Source organism: Aspergillus candidus, assembly GCF_002847045.1.
Source record: "Aspergillus candidus strain CBS 102.13 unplaced genomic scaffold BDW47scaffold_55, whole genome shotgun sequence".
NCBI lineage: Eukaryota > Fungi > Ascomycota > Eurotiomycetes > Eurotiales > Aspergillaceae > Aspergillus > Aspergillus candidus.
Window position 1 is genome coordinate 139428 of NW_020194060.1, and position 20086 is coordinate 159513.

The following is a 20086-nucleotide window of genomic DNA, read 5'->3' on the forward strand; positions in this document are numbered from 1 at the left end:
TCCCGACAACACACACCGCACCACCACCCAACACTTCACCTGTTTCACTTGGTCATGCAAGTTGGATCTCTTGATCCAGAATTTTTCATTCGTGTCTGAGACCCTCGCCCTCCAATCAAGCCTCGCCATGTTGGTCGCCGATCGCCCAAAGATAGCCAGGCGATGTGATGCTCGTGGTGGCTGGGAAAAGGGAGGTTGGGACTCCAACCGCCACACCATAACCTCCCCCATCTGAATAGACCCATAGACCCCCTCGCATTCCTGAGATCTTTAGTCCCCAGTTCAATTTCCGGTCGCCCCCCCTGCCAAAGATTGCCTTCTGCAACAGGTTGGTGCCTGCATCTTGGGAATGTACTTCAAACGTCAACCTGCAAGTGAGCCTTCATTCCTCGGTTGATCTCGACCGCCATGCTCGCCCCGAGCGCAACAAATTTGAGTCTGAGAACTGTGAGCTGTAAGTCAGATTAGAACTCAACTGGGCCGCTGGTGTTACACGCGTGTGTCAGTTGGTGAAGCAAAGTCTCTCGGTCCCGCTGACCTCCCTCTCCCCTCACAGCAAGCCGACCGCAGCTGCTGCGAACCGAATCGCAACAGTCCGCGGCCGCCTCAGACGACTACTATTCTTTCTCCGAGCATAGCTCGAGCTCCCGATCGCGAAGCAGTGCCAGCCAAGCGACGGTGCGGTATGCCACTCCGAGCTCGCACCCTGCTTCTCGGAATCCGTCCCCTAGCATTTCTCGGACGCATCTAGCTCCGCCGGCGATCGTCCAACACCCATCGAGCCCACTCGCGGACATGCCGCGGGAGGAACGCAGTCAGGCCCCCTCGCCAGCTGGCACCATACGGTCAGCCGAGGAGAGGGAGGTCCGCTTCAATACCATGTCACAAAGCACCACTCGTCCTGTGGGCACCGACAATTACTCGGGACGGGCAGCGACCCCGGGTGTCGATGATTCCCCGTACCTGCGCTTCGCCATTAACCAGCTGACGCTCGATGAAGAGGTCAGTGGATCGCGAAGGCCAAGTGCAGCAGGGAGCGACGAGGTTCTCGAGGACCGTGTCGTATGGGACGACGAGCTGGGGAGTTTTATCCGAGCCCCGGCTCCTCCCCCGGCGCCGCTGCAGCCTAGACGGCCGACATCGTCGCAGCCTATGGAGAGATCGGTGCAGAACTCGGTTGATCCCGAGGCGTTCAATGCCGTCGATCCGCCCGATGATGATCTTCTGTATCCGCCCTTGGACTACATGCCGGTTGTGCTCCGGCCGTGGACCCTGTCGGGGATCATCCTCTGCTGTCTGCTCATGATCGCGGGCATTTCCTTCTGCAATGTGTGGTCCAGCCGTCACCAGGGTTTGTGGGCGTACGAACATCTGGGCGATGCACGATATTTCGTGATGCAGTATCTTCCGCAGATTCTGGCATTTGTCATCACTGTCTGGACGTTTGTAATTCAAGCGGCGGTGTATCGCATCATGCCTTTTATCATAATGGCCGTTGAGCGTGAGCGCGAACATACATTGCAGAAGCTTCCCATCTTGTCTCACAATTTCCTGCTCCCTGATTTCTCGCAATTTCGGTACGGAGAGCCGCTCGTCGGGTTTGCATTGTTCACTATCTGGCTTTCGAACCTGGTCACACTACCACTGTTGAGCTGCCTGTTCCAAGCGAAATGGTTCGAGGCTGGTGGTCAGGGCTCATTTCGATGGGCGTCTGTGTTGGCAGTGGGGTGGACTCTTGTGGCTCTATATGGGCTTCTCACCATCGGACTGATCCTTTTGCTGATGCGGTTCACTAAAGCCTGGACGGGGTTGATGTGGGATCCCGTAAGTCTCGCGGACCTAATTCCACTCATTCAACGGTCGAACATCCTGCATGACTTTCAATATTCCGAGACGGAGTCCCATGTTGCGAATCTCATCGATTCCCGAGTATTACGTCTCGGTTACTGGAAGGTGACTGGCCGGGCAGAGGTGTTCTACGGGATCGGTGAAGTTGACGCCCCGATTCGAAATCCGTCTCTCCACCGTGACGTGAAGAATCGCAAGGAACAGCCGCGTGGTTTATCCACGGTATCTTACGACATCGAGCAAAATGGTGCGAGTGGGCACGATAGCCTGCTCAAGCATCCATACTCGCCACTTTTCCGCCATCGATGGGTTCCGTGGTTTCTGAAAGACATATCGGTGGTAGCGTGGACGGTCATCGTTTGTGCCTTGTTCATCGCCTTTGTGCTCGTGAGCTTCATCCACGACGCCATCAAGGGAGGGTTTCCTCCTCGACTGCGCACTCTACCGTCTACTGGCGCGTTCTCCTCGTCGAACTTCGTCTACAGCTTTATCCCGGCATTGATCGGCAATTTCTTCTTCCTCGCGTGGCAGCCCATCGACGTGTATTTCCGTGCCGTGCAGCCCTTTGCGGCGTTATCCTCGCCTGACGGGGCCCGCGCAGACCAGAGTATCCTGCTATCATACCCATCACGCCTCCCCTTCCAGGTATCAGCGCTGGCGTTCCTCAACGGTCACTACAGAGTTGCCTGGATCTCTCTCATGAGCCTCGTCTCAGCAGCCCTACCAATTCTTGCCGGAGGTGTCTTCATCGCCCTATGGTACCCGTCCCACGACGAAATCCGCATCGGGGCACACATGCCCGCGTTCTACGCCCTCATTGTCTTCTGCGCCGTATACATGGCCTCATTCCTGTGCATCTGGCCCGGTCGCAGTCGTTACCTACCCCACGATATCTCAACCCTCGCGGACCAGATCAGCTTTCTTTACCAGAGCCCTCTCTTGGCGGATAAACTCCTACGGGAGCCTCGCAGCAAGACGGACCTCGTTACCCGTCTGGTCATCGCGCCGCCCGGCGATCGCGAGCACTCCGTGTACGGCTTCGGCGTTTATATTGGCCGCGACGGCAAGGAACATCTGGGGATCGATCGATTTCATCGTCCGGGTAGAGCCGACATGTTGATTACGACGGGGTCTATGAAGTGAGGGGATTGGTTCGCAGCCAGCTGCTGTAAAATATGTGCTTACCCTGTCGGCGTTGTCGATATCTAATACCTTACCTACTGCGTGGAGCTACGCTTTTATGACATGATTACGAATGATTTACGGGATGAAGAAGCATGACAGACGAATGATAATGAGATATGCGATTCGGTTCTTTTGTGATTTCTTTTTTTTTATTTGACGCCAATGTCGACGACATAGCCTGGAGTTCTGGCCGGGGGATTAATTAGCATAGCTACGCTACTAGAATTGTTGCAATTATACCCTTCTTTTGCCCCATTGTTTCAGCAAACCCGTAGTATTAGATGCAAGTTCCAAACCAACAGCAGAAGTGGTGGAATCGCAGGTGGGCTGAACCTCAAGGAGCGAAGATGAAATCGATGTGCTCAATCCCAGGCGATCACCAACCCGGTCCGCCCTGCAACATCCAAGGCTGCAGCGAATGCCAACATATAAGGCAACGAAAATGCCTGGGAATGGGTGGTGGCAGAATGCCTACTCCACCGCTTCCATAACATTACTATCATTGGTTGACACATATCACGTGTTTTAAAACGACGCTAGTGAAACCTCCAGACGGGAATTCTTGAAAATCCCCATACAAAACAGCCCGATCACATTCCCAATTGGGCGATTCGAAAGTGATCATTTTTGGCCGTTGGACAAAGTATCTCGGATTTGAATTATGATAGCACCGTTCGAAAGCCCTCGTTGAGACGATTCCAGCTGTACCATTTACTTTTCTTCTTATTGCCTCTGTGAGCTGTTATTGTTGCATTAAGTCGTTGAGATCACGTGTGCTGGTTTCTTATCTTATCAAGTAGGAGATAAGATAAGGATGATGTCTCTCCCCATGTGAAGCCAAGCCGGCAATCTACCTGCGAATCCCGACAAAGCATGAACCTCCTCCGCCCTCCCATGCTCCTCCATGACTAGAGCGCTAGGTTGTCTAGAATAACTGAGGCATGACTCTACGATATACACGCTACTGATTCGCCCCGGGCTAGCGATGGACTGATCAATCGTTGATATCCCCACGTCGCGAATCGCGACAATGGTACACGGCGGGAAACCCAGTACTGGATGCCAGAACTGCCGAACGAGACGCATTAAGGTATCCCATGTATGCCTCGCCCTGTGGGTTTCGGCGACGCTGATGTAGAAAAGTGTGATGAGGCACGTCCCCATTGTAGGGCCTGCGTGCGCACCGGCCGCGCATGTCCCGGATATCCACATCCGTTGGACTTTATGCTCCGCGATCGGATTGCCTTTCAGCGCAAGAAGAGGACAGGTGCTGGTTCGCCTGTTTCTTCAGTGTTAGCTCAGGGAGCGGTAGTGAAGGCCCAGAAATCAAAGATAAAGCCACCAAAGACCCCAAATGATGCCTGTCTCGCACCAGTCAATCGGAACCGAACACCCACTTCCACGCCATGGCCAATCCAGATGATCCCCAGCAGTCTTGATCTACCCGTGGAAGACACGGTAGCAACCCTATTTTTTAACTCCGTGCTATACCACCGCAGAGACCCCTTGATCCGCGTTGGTTTCATGGAGCTTCTCCCGCAGTCGTATTCCAACGCGCGGCCCGGTTCGCACTTGCAACTCGGGGTGCTGGCCGTGGCGTTCTTCTCTGTGTCGGCATGGACGGGCCAGAGGGCGTTGCTCCAGTCGGCGGAACTATTCTCTATGAAGGCTATTTCGCAGACTCGGATGGCGTTGCAGGGGGGTCTCCGGGGAAATGTGGATGAGATTCTTATGACAGCGTTGTTGCTTTCTCTGTATGATGTGAGTATTATGTGGTTTTCGGTTGGTTTGGCTCTAACGATGTGAAGCAATTTTCTGCTCTTAAGGAAAAGAGACGACCTTCGAAAGCACATCTTCGGGGGGCTATTGCTTTGGTCAAAAGCCTGGATGCGCAGCAGCGGGACTCGGTATCTGCTACGACGTTGGCCAATGCGGTTCAGATGCAAGTGGTGTGTTTGCCTTTTTTTTTTTTTCCCCTTTCTTCCATCTACTTTCAGTTGTTCGATTCATACTGAATATGCAGGTAAAATACTCTCTGGGCCTCACAGGTCACCCTGATCAGTTAGTCCAAATCCCCGAAATATGGCCAGTTTCACCCGTAGTCCCGCAGTCAGCGTCATCTGAACTCGCTTCTGCCTCGACAGAACTAGTTGGCCTGCGTCTCGTCTGGCAACAATTGAACGCCAATACTGAGGCCCCCAACCCCACCCAACTCACTACTCTCCTCGATAAAGCCACTTCTCTAGATACCCGGATAGTGTCCTGGACAAGCGGACTCCCGGCGCACTGGATGCCCGTCCAATCCACCACAATACCCGCGTCGATCCTCGCCGCAGGTGTCTTTTCAAACCGCTGTGACTGCTATAGCGACCTATGGATAGCATCTACATGGAACTTCTACCGCGACTCGCGCATCGTCATCCACAATATCATCCTTCACTGCCTGCGCATGCTTCCCCCGGATAGCGAAACGCTGCAGAGAATCGAATTCTCTTCCAGCACGATACGCACACTAGCCACGGACATCTGCGCCAGTGTTCCGTTCTTTTTGGGCAGCCAGATGGTTTCCGTTCCGATGAACATGGTCCCGTCTAATGATGTGGAGTACCCGGTTGCGGAGAACCGACCGGTAATTGCGGCGCATCAGCAGACGGCTCCGTTGCTGGGTGGGTGGTTTGTTCGTTCTTATTTGGAGAGTCTGTCTTCGCCTGATCTTGGGTTGGACGAGGAGCTGGTCGGGTGGATGCGCGGGCAGATGGAACGGATATTGAAGATATACACATTTGACGGGACGTTGATGTAACTTTTTATAGACTATTGAGCATATATATACACGTATAACGAGACAAAGAGACTATTTGCTGGGAATAAATAATACATTTTCGAATATTCAGTTCTATTTAACCAATCCCGTATCTAAGGGTAGACAGCCTCAGGCATGAGTCACATGACCGTCTGCATCAATCTCCGCACTTCCTCCGAAGATCATCGCTACTTATCGATCAGCCAAGCTAATTGCGCTCCAACCTTCAAAGCAACACCTCTTACCTATCCTCAAACAAAACACACATCCACACTGCCTCCGAAACCAAACCCCACCCAATCCCAGAGCTACGCAACAATGCTCGAAACCATCCTCAACTGGGCTAAACCCAGCCCCAGCCAACAACAACAACAACAACAGCCACCACAATCACAATCACAACAGTCCGACCAACAACAACAAGCAGCACAACAACAATCCGACCCCATCAAAGAATGGACCCCCATCACCCCCAACACAAAATACAAGCTCCTCCTCGGCGGACTGGGCTTCCTCGCCTTCAGCCTAAGCGCCACCCGGCGCGCAATCAACAGACGCACGCTCAGCGCCCGACCCCCCTTCTACACGTCCTCGCCGTACCACCGCCCCGACGCCAACGGCGGCGCGGAAGCCTTCGAGGCGCTGCATCTGGCGACGATAAACGTCGTCTCGGTGGGCATGGCTGCGACGGGGGCTGCGATGTTCGCGTTTGGTGTCGACGGTGTGCAGGATATGAGGGGGTATATGCGTCGGGGCATGGGGATCGAGGATGAGCATGGGAATCCGATTGTGCCGAAGTCGGGGGGTGGGGATGAGGAGATTGAGAGGGATATTGAGGAGTGGGTGGGGAGTGTGTTGGGGCAGAAGTATGGGGATGCGTTGAAGAAGGAGAGGGATGGGGAGGCAGAGGGGGTGGTGGAGGGGAAGGCGGCTTAGATGGTTGATATTTTGGGGGGAGGTTGGAAGGACTGTGTATATTTTACTGTGGATGGTGATGCTTTTGTGGATGGAGGTTGGAGGTTGAAAAAGGTGTGTTGGTGCGGTGATGTTACGGGATACTAACTCTCCTCTTACTTTGCGCTTCTCTTCTCTTTTCTGTATCTACGTGTCTGTGTATATACCCCGTATACATTATCAGCCTGCGGGCTATGGCGAAATGGTGTTGATATCCTGTTATACAAATTACTCCATCTTATCATATCGATCCCGAGCAGTCTGTCTCGTCTTCTGCAAGAACTCATCGTATCGACCGCGCGTGTTCCGGCCCGCTTCTTCCGCGGCATCACCCAGCTTGCTCCCTTGAGCCCCTAATCCCACACCTTGTGCATACACCTCTGTGGCGATCGGAGCCGTCATGCCGGTCCCCTGGGCACCAAGCCCAGATCCAGCCGACCAGCCCATCTTGCTGAGCAGCGACGCGCCCTTGGATTCCACCTCGACTTCCGGTGACGGCTCCTTCGGCGGTGCGGGCCTGCTCTTGGCGGTGGCCTTTGGGCGTCCGAAGGCCTGGCGTCGCTCACGCGCACGATCCCGGTACTCGGGCGGTGCCGGGACGATTCCATGCTTGATGAGCTTGTTCATGCCTCGGCTGACCAGGTCCCCCTTTTGCAGATTGCTGCGGTGGTACTGGCTGAGGCGCTCGTGGCGGTTGACCTCTGCGGAGGCCTTGAATTGCCGCATGCAGAGATAGCAACAGTTGCGGTTGAGATCCGCATAGGACTGAGCCGGAGGTGCCGTCGAGTCTTGTGATCCCTCATCTGATTTGTCGTTGGGATCCCGCTTTTTGATGCCGTGCAGCTCTGCGTGACGATTGCTCCAGAATTGCAGGTGCGACGGCACTGCCATCTTCTTGGACGCTGCGGTTGCGGTTGCGTCTGCCTTTCTTTTCTTGGCCTTCTCTTTCTCGGATTCTTTGCTGCCTTTCGCTTGGTGTTCTTGTGGTGCGGACGGGTTGTCCATTTCCGCTGATGACACGGTCAGCTCCCTAACGTAGGCGTCATCGTCCCAATACATCAGCTTCAGCTGTGGATTGTTCAGCGGACTGAATGTGAATCGATCCGTGCTGGCTGAAGGGTTGATAACGGGGACGAAAACGCCGGCATGGATGTAGCTGACAAGGACCGGCCTCGATGAAATGGTAAATTTGTCAAACGAGTTCAGTCGGGTGATGGCTGCTTGCGCATCCTAGAACAGTTAGCTAATTAAACGACTGGTTGGAAAGTAAAGATACCTGGACAGTGGCAAACTCGGCAAATCCGTAACGCCAGCTCTCGTTAGTTCGACGGTCCCTGACAAGCAAGACTCGCCGGATTGATCCATCGCGGGCGCCCAGGTTAGCATCTCCAGTGGTAGATGAGACTTTGGCCCCTTTCTTTTGATTCCCAGACGAATTCTCGGAACTGTTCGTCGGTCGGTAAAGCTTCGCGACTCCTTTGGCGAGCAGCTCTTCTGTAACGGAGGACTCCAGTCCCCGGAAGAGTAAGAACTGCGAAGGCTGATTCTCCGGTGCCGCATCGTTATCACCATGGTTTTCCACCTTTGGGGCAGCGATGCCTGGAGGCCCTGATGGTCCGGGTTCTACTCATATTAGCGAACGCTGCAGATACGAGATGTGGCATGATTGTACATACCGGGGCGAGGTGCCTGGCAACGGAAGCACTTGTTGCGCGTGGAATAGTTGACAATGGAGCACTAGTCCGTCAGCTTTATCCTGCTATCGAGTGGCAATACTCACATTCCTGCACGTCCAGTCTCCCTCGGCCCGAGCACGCGCACGGTCTTCTCGCTCGCGGCTATAGGCAATGCGCACCTTGGTGCCCCGATCGTTCGGACCAGCATTGGGCCCATAGAAGAGGACAGTTGGAAAGTTGCGCTCAACGAAGTCACGCGAGCAGTCAAGGTTTCGGAATCGAAGAAAGCCTAGTTGGCGAGAAAGTTCTGCACACTTGTCAGCATCCCTTTCGCTCCATGAGTGCCCTAGCCATACTGGTCTGTCGGTCCCTGATCACTCGAACGTCCTCGAGACCCTCAATGTGATAGCCGTCTTTGAGTTCATTGGAAATCTGTTCAACAGGTCAACCGGCAAAACCGGTGACATGTACATCTCAGCCTCTTGCCATCAAGAATGTTGCAATGTGCAGCGCATCCGTCGGAGGGAAATATCTAGGGGAAGGAATTGTCGAACGTCTTCTTCCGCCATATCCACTGGCAATCCATCCATCATCACCTCCCTACTTTCCTGTCCGTACTGCGAGCGACCTCGGCGCGGGCTGCGACTCCGGCTGTGACTCCGACTCCGGCTGCTGTAAGGCGAGTGGTATCCTTCGCGATCACGGTCTCGATAATAAGGCCTCTCTCGTCGAGGAGGCGACCGGGAGACTCGCCGTCGAGGGTCATCGCGATCCCTACTGCGGTACCGAGGGGAATAGTCGCGTTTTCTGTCGGCTGCAGGACCCCTTGGAGGAGACAGCGCAAAATCTTTTCGCAGCAGAGAGTCAGTAATGTCTTCACCTAGAGCAGGACTGATACGGCTGTTGATGTATCCACGCTAAGCTATGCGGGGGACGTAATACCGCCAGGCGAGCGTGACCGGGAGGGCGATCGGTCGTCGTACATCCGGCCGTCGCGATCATCACGACGGGGGTATGGTCGGTGGGAGGCACCCGAATGGTAACGCCTATCGTCCGGATGAAGCTCAGACATGATAAGAATGGAACAACATGAGAATGAGTTGGATCAAATATGAGGAGAAGAGAGTCAGGTACAAAGAATAAAGAAGTGTTGATAAGTTGGTCGATCGTTGATAATGGCGCGGCAGAATAGCAGACCGCTTCCTATTTCGGTCTCGGGTTCTGCGGACAGCCTTAAGGCATTCAGGCAACCAGGTGAATATCGCCCAGGCATCCACCCTGACTACTTCATTGCTTCATCTTCCTTTCATCACAGGAGTATTGCCTTCACTTCTTCCAATCGATTTCTCATCTTTTTCAGCGAGCAAGAACGAAATTATCAGAGTGAAAGCTTCCCGGCTTCCAAACACCTCTCCTATATAGCCGAGAATCCAGAGGATGTATATCCTAATCTGAACTATATCCATTAGGCATTGATAGGTATTGTGCCTCTGGTGAAAGACAAACCCATTACAGTACAATCAGATCATACCAAGAGTGAAATAAGCCACATCTTCAGCATCCATATGTATTGGTTTATCATCATGAAGACACGGGTTTAACAATAGGACCGATTTCACGGGCCACGGCAATCGCCAAGGACTAGTAATTCCTACAATCTCACCTTGTTTGAGGTTTTTAGCAAAGGCTTGGGAGTGTTTTTGTGTCTTATGGCCGCCTGGTATGCTGCGAGTTACATTTTTCTTATGGTTTAAGTTTTCTTCAAGATACGAATGGGCCCAATCCCCGCAGCGTGTGCGCCGTCCCATGTGCTGGTTGATATACCGCAGCATCAATAGCAGATGTTTCATCCTGCCTCATGTACACACCAGCGAGTATTCTAAAGACAATGCACAGATACTCAGAAACAACCGGCGACAATATCGCCGCCGGTGTGAAAAATTCCTCAACTTTTTTTCTAAATCTGGAAAAAAAAAAATAGCTGAAATCAGGGCACTAGCATATCCTCACTGCCCAAAACTACTCGAGGCAAGGGAAGTCCGAAGCTTATAATAACATTGCATGCCAATAAAAACTGGGCAAATCCCTTCGGCTTAATCTTGTTCGCCTTGTTCGCGTGCATAATTGTGGATTTTGTCTCGTGAAGCCTCCTTCATTATATTTCGTGACAATTAATCTACCTATCCAGATGGCAGTGATCCAAAGGAAAAAAGCCTTACGATTCTTCGAATATTGCTAATCGAGCATCTTCACCCCCCCTCCTTCTCGGAATATTACCTCATATCTCTGCAATGATGCCTTGACCGGATTACGTGCCGCAAACAATACCTCCAACTCCTCGATCGTCCGGCCTTTAGTCTCTGGGAGGGTAAAGAACATGAAAACATATTCCAGAAAATGGAACACCACTGCAATTGTCAGGAGGCATCCGTGCAAGGTGTAAGATATAGTGGACTTACTAAATATGGTGTACATCTTCCACCCGATTGTCGACAATCCCGTTGGTGTCGCATACAGATTGATAAAACTCGACGCACCATATACAATGGACTGAAAAGCCATACCCTTGGCACGGGCATGGTTGGGCAGAATCTCCGCCGGGTAAAGAGTCTGTAGCGGGGTCCAGCAGAAGGCATACACGATCCCGTACAGGAAAATGCAGGCGATGAATCCGTACCCCATACTGGTGGTAATATTGTCGGCATCGAAAGAGGCTATCACGTTGATGGGGATGTAGATGAGGCCTGTGATGAACGTTCCGTACAAGAAGAGCGTGCGACGGCCCCAGAGGTCAACAGTGAAGCTGCCGCAAATGCCACTGACAAACCCAAAGACGTTATTCATCGCGTTCAGAAGCAGCTGTTGTGACTGGCTTTTGATGCCTGCATTTTCCAACATCACGGGCAAATAATACCTATCCCGGTTGGTTAGTAACACGTTGATGTACTGGGTGAGGAAGACTTACGCAATGACAGACCCCCCAATAAACTGGGAGAAGATGCACACCAAAAACAACAACCACATACGATAAAGCATCTCGCGCGAGCTGAACAAAACCTTATAGTCCCACCAGCGACGGCCGCCCAGATCCGCCTCAAGCCGAACGTCGGCTTCGATCTCGTTGCATTCGTACGCTACTATGGATGAGTCGGGATCCCCCATACCATGGTACTTAACCAGCATCTCGCGAGCCTGCTCGGCTTTGTTGTTGGCGAACAGCCAACGTGGGCTTTCGGGCATCAGCCATGCACAGGTCATGACAATGAATGGCGGAACTGCCTGGATAATGACAGGGATTTGCCAGCTCCAGTTTGAGGCGAGAAATCCGGTTCCGTAAGCAATCCATGTGCATGCTTCATATGGACATTAGCCATCAATATCCCGACGCTGAGAGTTTGGAAAGAGGACGTACACAGTGATCCGGTATAATACCCAACTACATTATACAACCCCCCGAAAGTGCCTCGCCAGTGAGGCAGGGCAATCTCGACCAGGTATATTACTGCAGCCGTATTCGCCAAGTTGACCCCCATACCGATGAGAAATCGGCCCCCAATGAACTGACTTAGTTCGTTTGCCGCCGCTTCGAGGCCTGCTCCAACAATGATCAACATTGACCCGACAGACATTCCAAAGCGACGCCCGAACGTGTCTGATGCAGGAGCCGAGACAGCCGCGCCGGCAAGAGTACCGATAGCATAGATGGAGAACAAAATGCCTGTTTGGCTACCCTGCATCTCTGTCCCGAAGTGCTTGTGGAAGGAATCCATGGCATTGACAGAGGACATGAGCATCCCATCGTAGCCGTTCATACAACAGTCTTATTCACATCGGTCAGTACATACTACCTCAACTGTCAAGGTTATCCTGTCACGGGACATACTTAGCGTTGTGAGAAGCACAATCCCATACAGCCGGAGCATCTTCCAAGACCAAGGTGACAATCGATCCCTGGTAATTGCATCTTTCAAACCCACCGAGAGCACCCGTGCACGGTGCACATCAGCATCGTAATCGTCAATCACATATTCTCTACACTCAAATGGAGACTGCTTGTCGTCATCGCTGCGTTGGAATGTCGCCATCTCCACATAATCAACAGCGTCCATGTCAGAGATAAGAACATAATCAATGTATTATTCTTATTCAAGGTCTGGGGTTCAAGATATATACCCACTTTACCCCACTCATGGATGGAGTCAATACCGTGTTGATTATGACTCCATACCAACCCCGGATCTTGGCATTTCTACTTTGAGCGCGGCGGGCCACCCGCACTACCCTTATTTTTGGAAGTCATGACTGATACAGTATAGCTTGCAGATCTGTTTCCAAATGCGTAACGGGTGCTAACTCGCTAGCGTTTTAGGCCACGGGGTGGAGGGCCGTTTATTAAGGCTGCGCCGTGGCGTCGAAAACACTCTTCGCGATATTAATATACCACTTGGCAAATTATCCCTCGAGTGCACACCGGCCATTGCTGGGCGTGTCATTATAACGCCTGCCGGGGAGGTGTCGTGTTCAAGTACTTGACAACTTGCTAACGCCTAAGCCTATATAGTTCCGAGTTCTGTCTTGACTGCGGGATGTTGACCGAGCTCTTCATACGATTGGAGTATGTAACAGGAATTTTTTCACGGCGTTCGTTCCCCTCTTGTCCGCTAACTTGAGGGATTTTGTATCCTCACAAAATCTCTCTTCACACTTACAGACCCTAGCCAACTAATGCAATGTTCTTTTCGAGCAGTAGGCCTGAGCTAATCGGGTATCTGATCCTCCAAAAGACGCCAAAACTGCAGGGTTTTACGAGACAAGGGCCCGGGGCTTAATAAACAACAGGACACCCAGGCACTATAGACGAAAAGAGAAATATTACTCGATATAGCATCCGCATGTGGGGGCATCCGGCAGTTCATGTCCAAGCAAGAACCTGACAGCTATTGGTCTAACAGGATTATTTCCAAATATGGACAGGACCGCTCCGCATCCTTCCAGGTTGTGTTTTGCATTGGAACGCTATTCAGCAAAGCCACTACTGACAGACAGGCTACTTGCCGAAGCGGAAATCTCCCACTGTTGACATCTCTATCCTCTCTCTGTACTTGACCTTGTACGTACCTGCTCATTGTCATCCTTCCCCAGTACGTCAAAGACAAGATATGTGTAGCCCGAAGAGATACTCGCCCATGAGTCAAATATGCGTGGTCGCGTAGATGGGAAATTACGGTGTCTCGTCTTGCCGGTTATATAATGAGGCCTGTTGTGGCCCAGAGCACTGCTACACAGATGTAACTTTGAATTATTGTAAAGATATTATCTGCTTCAACAATCTTCCATCTATTTGAACATTGATTTATCTATTAATTGTCTTTGAAGACATATAGTAAGCTCGCTAAGAAATGACCTGTCTAGGCCCGCAGGGAAGGAATCCTCGATTGGTAGTCACTAGGGTCAAGCCCTAATTCAATGTACTATATCCGCTATCAAAACATGCCCTAACTAGGGCTATATATACCTTGATCATTCATCGTAAGACACAAATCATGCAAAGAAAAGAACAATGGACAGGAGGACTTCATAGAAAAGGGAGGAAGGTAACGAGTGAATGGCTAATGAATGAATGAACGGTTGAATTATTCATGGATGGAAAGATGATTTTCGGATGGAAGGATCGAAAATCAACCCTCAACATCCTTCTTTCTCCCCCCAGCAGGCTTCCAAACAAGCCAAGCTATTGTGATCCCCAGCTTGAGACCCATTGCGAACCACAAGCTGGCCACCATCTCCGTGATCTTCGTCAACCCACCGGCGGTCATGGCACCCACGAACAGCGCCAAAAACGCCGCAGCCCGCCGGTTGCGCTTATAGTTAGTTTTAGCCAGTAATTGTGGATCGACAAGTAGATCGCAAATGAGCGTGGTAAGCACGACCGTGGGAATCTCTTCTATGCCCAGGGTGCGCGAAGCACAGATTTGCCCGCCGGCTTGGAAGGCTAGCAGGGCGATGGGGAGCGCTTGCATCCATTCCATGGGGGCGCTAACGTCTTCGGGCTCGGGGCTGACGACGGAGCATTGGATTAGCATGGCCGCTATGAAGAGTAGGGCGGTCTGGACGCCGAAGGAGAGAACCATGGTTAGGCGCCGGCGGGGGCCGAGGGCGCGTGAGACGCGGATGAATGTGATGCTGCTTAGCATGTATGTTGCGAGAGAGATGAGTGATTTTGCCCAGCGGTATTCTGGCCGGGAGGGCTGGCCGGAGACGCCAAGGGCGAGAAAGACAGCATTGCCTGTTTGGGCGCTGTTAGTTTGGCTTGATGAATAGGGCATGTAATGCTGGAGGGATACCTGTTTGCATGCTGGCGAAGCTGCCCCAAGCATTGAAGGCAAGACCGTCGACGAGGCCGCTGACAAAAGCGCAGATTACGAGAAGTATGTCCGTGTGTGTGGTCTCAATGTCCGCGTAGAAGTGACGAGATAGCGTGGAGCGAAAGCCGGTGTCATCGTCCAGGGCCACTTGGTGGCCCGATAGAGACACCGTCGTGCTGCCCCCTACGGACCAGATGCCGGCGGGATCTCTGGACTCGTCATTGAACTGGGGGGCAGAGGGATTTGGGGCGATCGATGCATCCCAATAGATGAGTTGATTGTTAGGGTTTGCAGCTGGTGCCCCGGGTGGCTGAATGCCTCCGGAGGATGAAGGTGGTGGTTGATTGTGCATTGAGACAAGCGAGTCAGTGATGGTATCCTCAGGCCAAGGTGCAGCGTAATGCTTAAAAGAAATTGATTTTGCTAGGCAAAAAACATGGCTGGGGCGCAGGCCCGCGCGGGCAGGGTCGATTGGTTTATATCCCAGGCCAGTCTCTCTGCCCAAAAATCCGACGGTGCGCGCCAAGCGATATCTCTACTGTTCGCCTGCCACCTGCCAGAGACTTCGCGCAAGCGATGTCTGTCCATCACCGCTTGCCTTGTGTGTCTGTTACACCGCCGGAAAAGAGTGTTTCAAGCCAAGCGACACGTCCAACAGCTTCATGTGTCGGCTCTGACTCTTTGCGTGTGTGGCTACATGGCAGTGTGCCAAAGCAGCAACACAAGAACTCCTATCAACAACGATATCTTGACCACTTGTCTCCCCCTATCCGGAACTGTCGAGTGATCCATCGCAATGTTGCCCGCTTGGCATGTCCCTTGGCACCGCCATCACGGCGTCATGCTTTTCCGCCCTCGCGTGCCGATTACATTCCCAGTCCAATCACTATCAGACAGAGCCCCGATGTTGCTCCCTTGGACCCGCCGTCGATCGGTGGAGCTCGCCAAGCATTGGCACTCAGGCATCTTTGTTTTCCCAGCGATAAGGGCCCGGTAGCTGACCGGTACGATGGTGGTAAACCGGTCTTGGAGTACTTGGCGGCTGGCCGTGTTGAGCTGAAGAGAACGGGTCTTGGAGAGAGATAGGCTCCGCTATTTTCTTACCCCCCATTCTGGGCAGACTCTGGGGGTGCGCCCCTCCTCGGGAAGTCTCCAGATGTTTGAATTTGGTGGATATTGCGTAGTAGAGATTATGGTTTTTTAGGGTTTGGCGGGCGGAGATGGCGGTTGCCGGCCGCCTCGTCGGGATATGAATGGTTGCCAATATGACAGGTAAATCAATCTGCTAGGCATCTTCCTATTTTTATCTTTCTTTTGTTCAACTGTACAGGCAACCCACTCTTTCATGCACAGCTCATGCTCACTTGCTTCATATCATATTTGTTCTTTTTTTTGTTCTTCGTTTTTTGTTTTTCGCTTTTCATGTTTTTTTTTCCCCGAAGTGTATAAGCGTGGGCCTGGGCAATGTTGCGCGCAGATTTCTTTGCCAAGGTGGATCAGCGCCAGACAAGAACCCAATTTCAGTAGTTGGTTGGTAGCTTGCGCCAGGTTGTGGTGATCTCCGGGATCCGTAGTCCATGATCCATGACTAGGCTGTTCAATTTGTGGGGACAACAGACAGCTTGATAACACAGCCTCAAATATCATATTCTCTTTGGGTATAGTTTCCCAAGCCACGCAGAGGAGATGATGATAATGGCTTGGCGTGTCTCGATTGGGAAAAAGAATGAAGAGTCTAGACGATCGAAGATTCCCTGATTGTTTTCCTCCTTTTTTGCTGGAAACAAGCACCAATAACAGCTGCCTATTTTGCTCTTATCAGTGACTTGTTGGTGCAGTGACAAACTTCCATCACTAATTGCCAACTCGGGTTTCTAGTGTGTGCACTCGGACTCAATTCAAACCAAGATCCAGATACGCCAAGATTGAGCAGGATCAGGCGCACCCAGCGGTTACGCATTCATCTCCATTTTGTGTATCCTTATCATGGCTCCAAAGGTCTATGGGCCATTAAGATTAAGAAACCGCGCCATGGCTAATCTCAGCCGGATGAAGAACGGCATCACCGGTTCCCACCGGATTGGTGTCCACGGTCCTTGGCGAGTTGCCATTCTCGCAGAGATACAATATATTGGAGAGTTCGACCCTTCTTGGGTTCCCAGCAGCTGACATCAGAATATGTGATCCGTATATAGATTCCCCAGGCGCGTTTCATGCCAATTCTCGTCATACGTGATGACTCCGGAAAGTTGAAGCCACGTTGTTGTTTGTCAGATTGTTGCGATTTCTCACTCGCTTAATCGTGCCGATTTCCTCCGTGCACTGTTCTCGGCGTCATCGATCAGCAGAGGTGCGGAATTAATCTCGTGATAAGGAGCGAGGAGGGGCGAGGCTGGCAATTGCAAACATTTCTTTTGGGGATAGGCCTAACCCGTATCGTCGATCTTCTTTGGCGCTGTTGATGTGACTCGATATCTATGCCTGCTCTTCTTTCTGGCACCATTAAGCCTGTGACTGCCTCCTTGATGAACAAATTAAGTTTGTTGCCTATGTCCCTGAAGACTATGTAAGCCATGTACCATTTAGGGGTATATCTGCATGCGACGCATTAATTGTGGCGGCTCGGCCCTATGTACCATCTCAATGCCCGGAGCAGGTTGCATCTTGCTTGGGATTTGTCAACCTAGCCCCAGTGTGGCTTTCATAGAAAGGGTATAGAGTGTCGTAAAGCCGCTCCACTTCGCTTGGATGACTAGTGAAAGGAACTTGTTTAGCATTGAAGAGAGATGGGCACTTTTCAATTCTGGCTGATCATCTTAAAAGTCACACCCGTTCATGAGTTGTACAGAGCACCGCCCCCCAGGTGGGGACTTCGATTAGAATCGAGCTCCGAGACTTCGCAAAGGGTCATGCTATTTCGGGGATTATGCCTGAAGCACCGATTCATACGATTCTATAGAAGTCCAACCCACGAGAGTGGTGGGTTTATGGTGAAAAAGCCTCCTGAACTTCCCAGAAAGCTCGTGCGTGCTGTTGAGGTCACTCGTCACATCAAACGTCGTGGACAGGCTTCGTCTTGGATCGGAGGAAATTGGACCGTGTGACTAGCACGGGTCATAGAATGACGAGCTCGGCAGCCTAAATAGACTTTTCAGGGGTTGATATTGAGACTCCTCTCCGATTGGCACAAGGCGGCACCGACTCTTTTCGAACTCTCATTTAGTATGGCATCCCAACTGTGGATCCAAACGTGGTCACTAACAGCCCCCGCCAAGATGCCTTGATTTTGTTGGTTCTTATGGCGCATCATGCGTGGACCCATGCGAGAATGCTCTCTCTCTTCTTTGGGGTTGTATTCTAGATAGTCCACTGGATACCTTGAACAGGTTTATCGTCCGGAAAACATGAAAGCCCTTAGTTTTGGTCAAACCCAAGATCCAAACTGGTCTTCTTCTGACGAGTGGTCTTTGACTGGCAAGTAATTGGTCGGGCTTGGACTCATGGCGGAATGTTTCCTCGGGCTCATCCCCCGCGTGATAAGAGCGGAGGCAGACTTGGCGCCCCACTCGGACTTGCGCCGTTTGATCGGCCATAACCAGCGCTATCTTGTTCAAAAGTCGAAATGTATCTCCCTCTGAGAAGATCCTCATTGTGTTATGGCACCCAATCTGTGGCACCCGATCTGTATGAAGCACCCGCTTGACCAGAAAGCCATGGCAATCTAGTCAAACGTACCCAGGACAACATCTCCTTGTAGTTGAGTGTGAATCTCTAGGCTCACATCAGCTCTCATATCCACGTTGAAGCGTGCATTCAAATCCCTTCTATTACGTTGAACCTTCGACAAGCCAGCCTTGGCCGACGTGACCGTATTCTTGCCCCACGGAAGCTTTTCGCGATCTACCCCACCAGTCGCTAACGGCGTGACACTTCCATGCACCCAATTGTGTCCAAGGTCTTGGTCGTCGGTTTTGGGCGGAGTAGTAAGTTCTTCTGCGCCGTTCACTTCTCCTTCCGTGGCGTCACTGTGATCACTTGTTTGACCATCATGCGTGTCTGTACTATTTGGGGGCCCCCACTCGGGAGATTCCTGTCCTTCACTCGGGCTCTGGGATGGCGGGCCGTCACCTTCCGTCTCCTTGGCGTCATCTTTGTCACTGGACGGCTCCTCATGCGTGTCTGTGTTATCTGGTGGAACCCACTCCGGGGGTTGTCGTCCTTCACTAGGGCTCTGGGGTGACGGGCTCTGAGGTAATGAGCCGTCCCCTTCCATATCCATGGCGTCATTGTGGTCACTTGATGGGCCCTCATGCGTGGTCATACTATCTGGAGGTCCCCAGTCGGGGGATTTCCGTCCTTCATTCTCGCTATGGGGTGACGGACTCTGGGGTGACGGGCTCCGGGGTGGCGGGCTCCGGGGTGGCGGACTCTCTGCAGGGTCTTCTCTATCTGGAAATTCCTCCTCTCCGATCAGCGACCCCTCTTGTGAAGGAGTAGCCGTGTTCTCAGAATCCTCCTCATTCTCCGAGATCTGGTCATCCGAATCGTCCCTGTAGTAGCAGAAAGTAGCTCTTAGCAAGGGTATTGCATTGGCTCCACCGCAAGGGATAGTACTGACCTTTCATGGTCACCATCCGTGGGGGGAGGGGCCGGGTTGAAGAAATACCCCCATATGCCCGCTAGAGTGTTTGTTACTGCCGAGTATGGTCGATTGAAAACCATCGAAACAGGAGCTTCCTTAGCCTAGTGAGAGGATGTTGACTGAGATTTCGAGGTATCTGATTGCATCGTCTATCAACTGACGATTATTGGTATCCTGAGTGACGGCTAATGGTTGCTTTTTTCTGATATCATTCCAGTGAAGGAAGGACACATTACCGAGATGATTTCTTTCAAAGAACGAGGGGATTAGAGATAGGATACTTTGCCCGTATAGTGTCGGGGAAGGGGGGTGAGGATACATGGTAGAAGTTGGGCGGCATGTCACATTCCGCATGCGGAAATTGTTGTAACGCGGCGGCTTTTGAGTAGGCTCCTCAGGCACACAACCCATGCTTTGGGTGATGGATCCATATTAGCGAAGAATATCATTCATTAAGCACGATTGTTTCGAAACATTTAAGAACAATCTGCCTGCAGCACCGATAGAGGATTTTCCTAATATAAATAACACAAACTTCAAGAATAACCACTCCCCTCACCCCCGAACAGCATTTCGTCATCAAGAACATGAACCAGGGTATTGGGAACATTTA

The 20086-nt window shown here is 51.9% G+C and overlaps 6 protein-coding genes across 6 annotated transcripts; 2 read left to right on the forward strand and 4 right to left on the reverse strand.

The window, feature by feature from the left end:
• Positions 1 to 408: 408 nt before the first annotated feature.
• On the forward strand, positions 409 to 5836 carry BDW47DRAFT_120025 (DUF3433 domain-containing protein; the record flags this gene model as incomplete). Its single annotated transcript, XM_024815434.1, has 5 exons — positions 409 to 454; positions 557 to 2987; positions 4203 to 4794; positions 4842 to 4982; positions 5057 to 5836. 5 exons carry the CDS (start codon positions 409 to 411, stop codon positions 5834 to 5836), a joined length of 3990 nt encoding a protein of 1329 aa, XP_024668898.1.
• A 318-nt stretch (positions 5837 to 6154) lies between these two features.
• BDW47DRAFT_128686 (uncharacterized protein) lies at positions 6155 to 6772 on the forward strand (the record flags this gene model as incomplete). The annotated part of the gene is made up of 1 exon (XM_024816889.1): positions 6155 to 6772. The coding sequence occupies one exon, from the start codon at positions 6155 to 6157 to the stop codon at positions 6770 to 6772; it is 618 nt and encodes a 205-aa protein (XP_024668899.1).
• Positions 6773 to 6958: 186 nt separating this feature from the next.
• On the reverse strand, positions 6959 to 9059 carry BDW47DRAFT_133997 (putative G-patch domain protein; the record flags this gene model as incomplete). The annotated part of the gene is made up of 6 exons (XM_024817987.1): positions 6959 to 8020; positions 8067 to 8413; positions 8467 to 8527; positions 8571 to 8773; positions 8823 to 8898; positions 9021 to 9059. 6 exons carry the CDS (start codon positions 9057 to 9059, stop codon positions 7019 to 7021), a joined length of 1728 nt encoding a protein of 575 aa, XP_024668900.1. The 3' UTR covers positions 6959 to 7018.
• Positions 9060 to 10701: 1642 nt separating this feature from the next.
• On the reverse strand, positions 10702 to 12551 carry BDW47DRAFT_133999 (putative transporter; the record flags this gene model as incomplete). The annotated part of the gene is made up of 5 exons (XM_024817988.1): positions 10702 to 10874; positions 10926 to 11380; positions 11432 to 11819; positions 11879 to 12286; positions 12350 to 12551. 5 exons carry the CDS (start codon positions 12549 to 12551, stop codon positions 10702 to 10704), a joined length of 1626 nt encoding a protein of 541 aa, XP_024668901.1.
• Positions 12552 to 13854: 1303 nt separating this feature from the next.
• BDW47DRAFT_111425 (YoaK family protein) lies at positions 13855 to 15925 on the reverse strand. The gene is made up of 2 exons (XM_024813949.1): positions 14811 to 15925; positions 13855 to 14752 (listed from the first exon to the last, which is right to left on the reverse strand). The coding sequence occupies exons 1-2, from the start codon at positions 15181 to 15183 to the stop codon at positions 14145 to 14147; spliced, it is 981 nt and encodes a 326-aa protein (XP_024668902.1). The 5' UTR covers positions 15184 to 15925; the 3' UTR covers positions 13855 to 14144.
• Positions 15926 to 18398: 2473 nt separating this feature from the next.
• On the reverse strand, positions 18399 to 19817 carry BDW47DRAFT_111429 (uncharacterized protein; the record flags this gene model as incomplete). The annotated part of the gene is made up of 2 exons (XM_024813950.1): positions 19691 to 19817; positions 18399 to 19605 (listed from the first exon to the last, which is right to left on the reverse strand). A coding segment is annotated over exon 2 (596 nt), but the record flags the coding sequence as incomplete, so codon positions are not given.
• Positions 19818 to 20086: the final 269 nt, after the last annotated feature.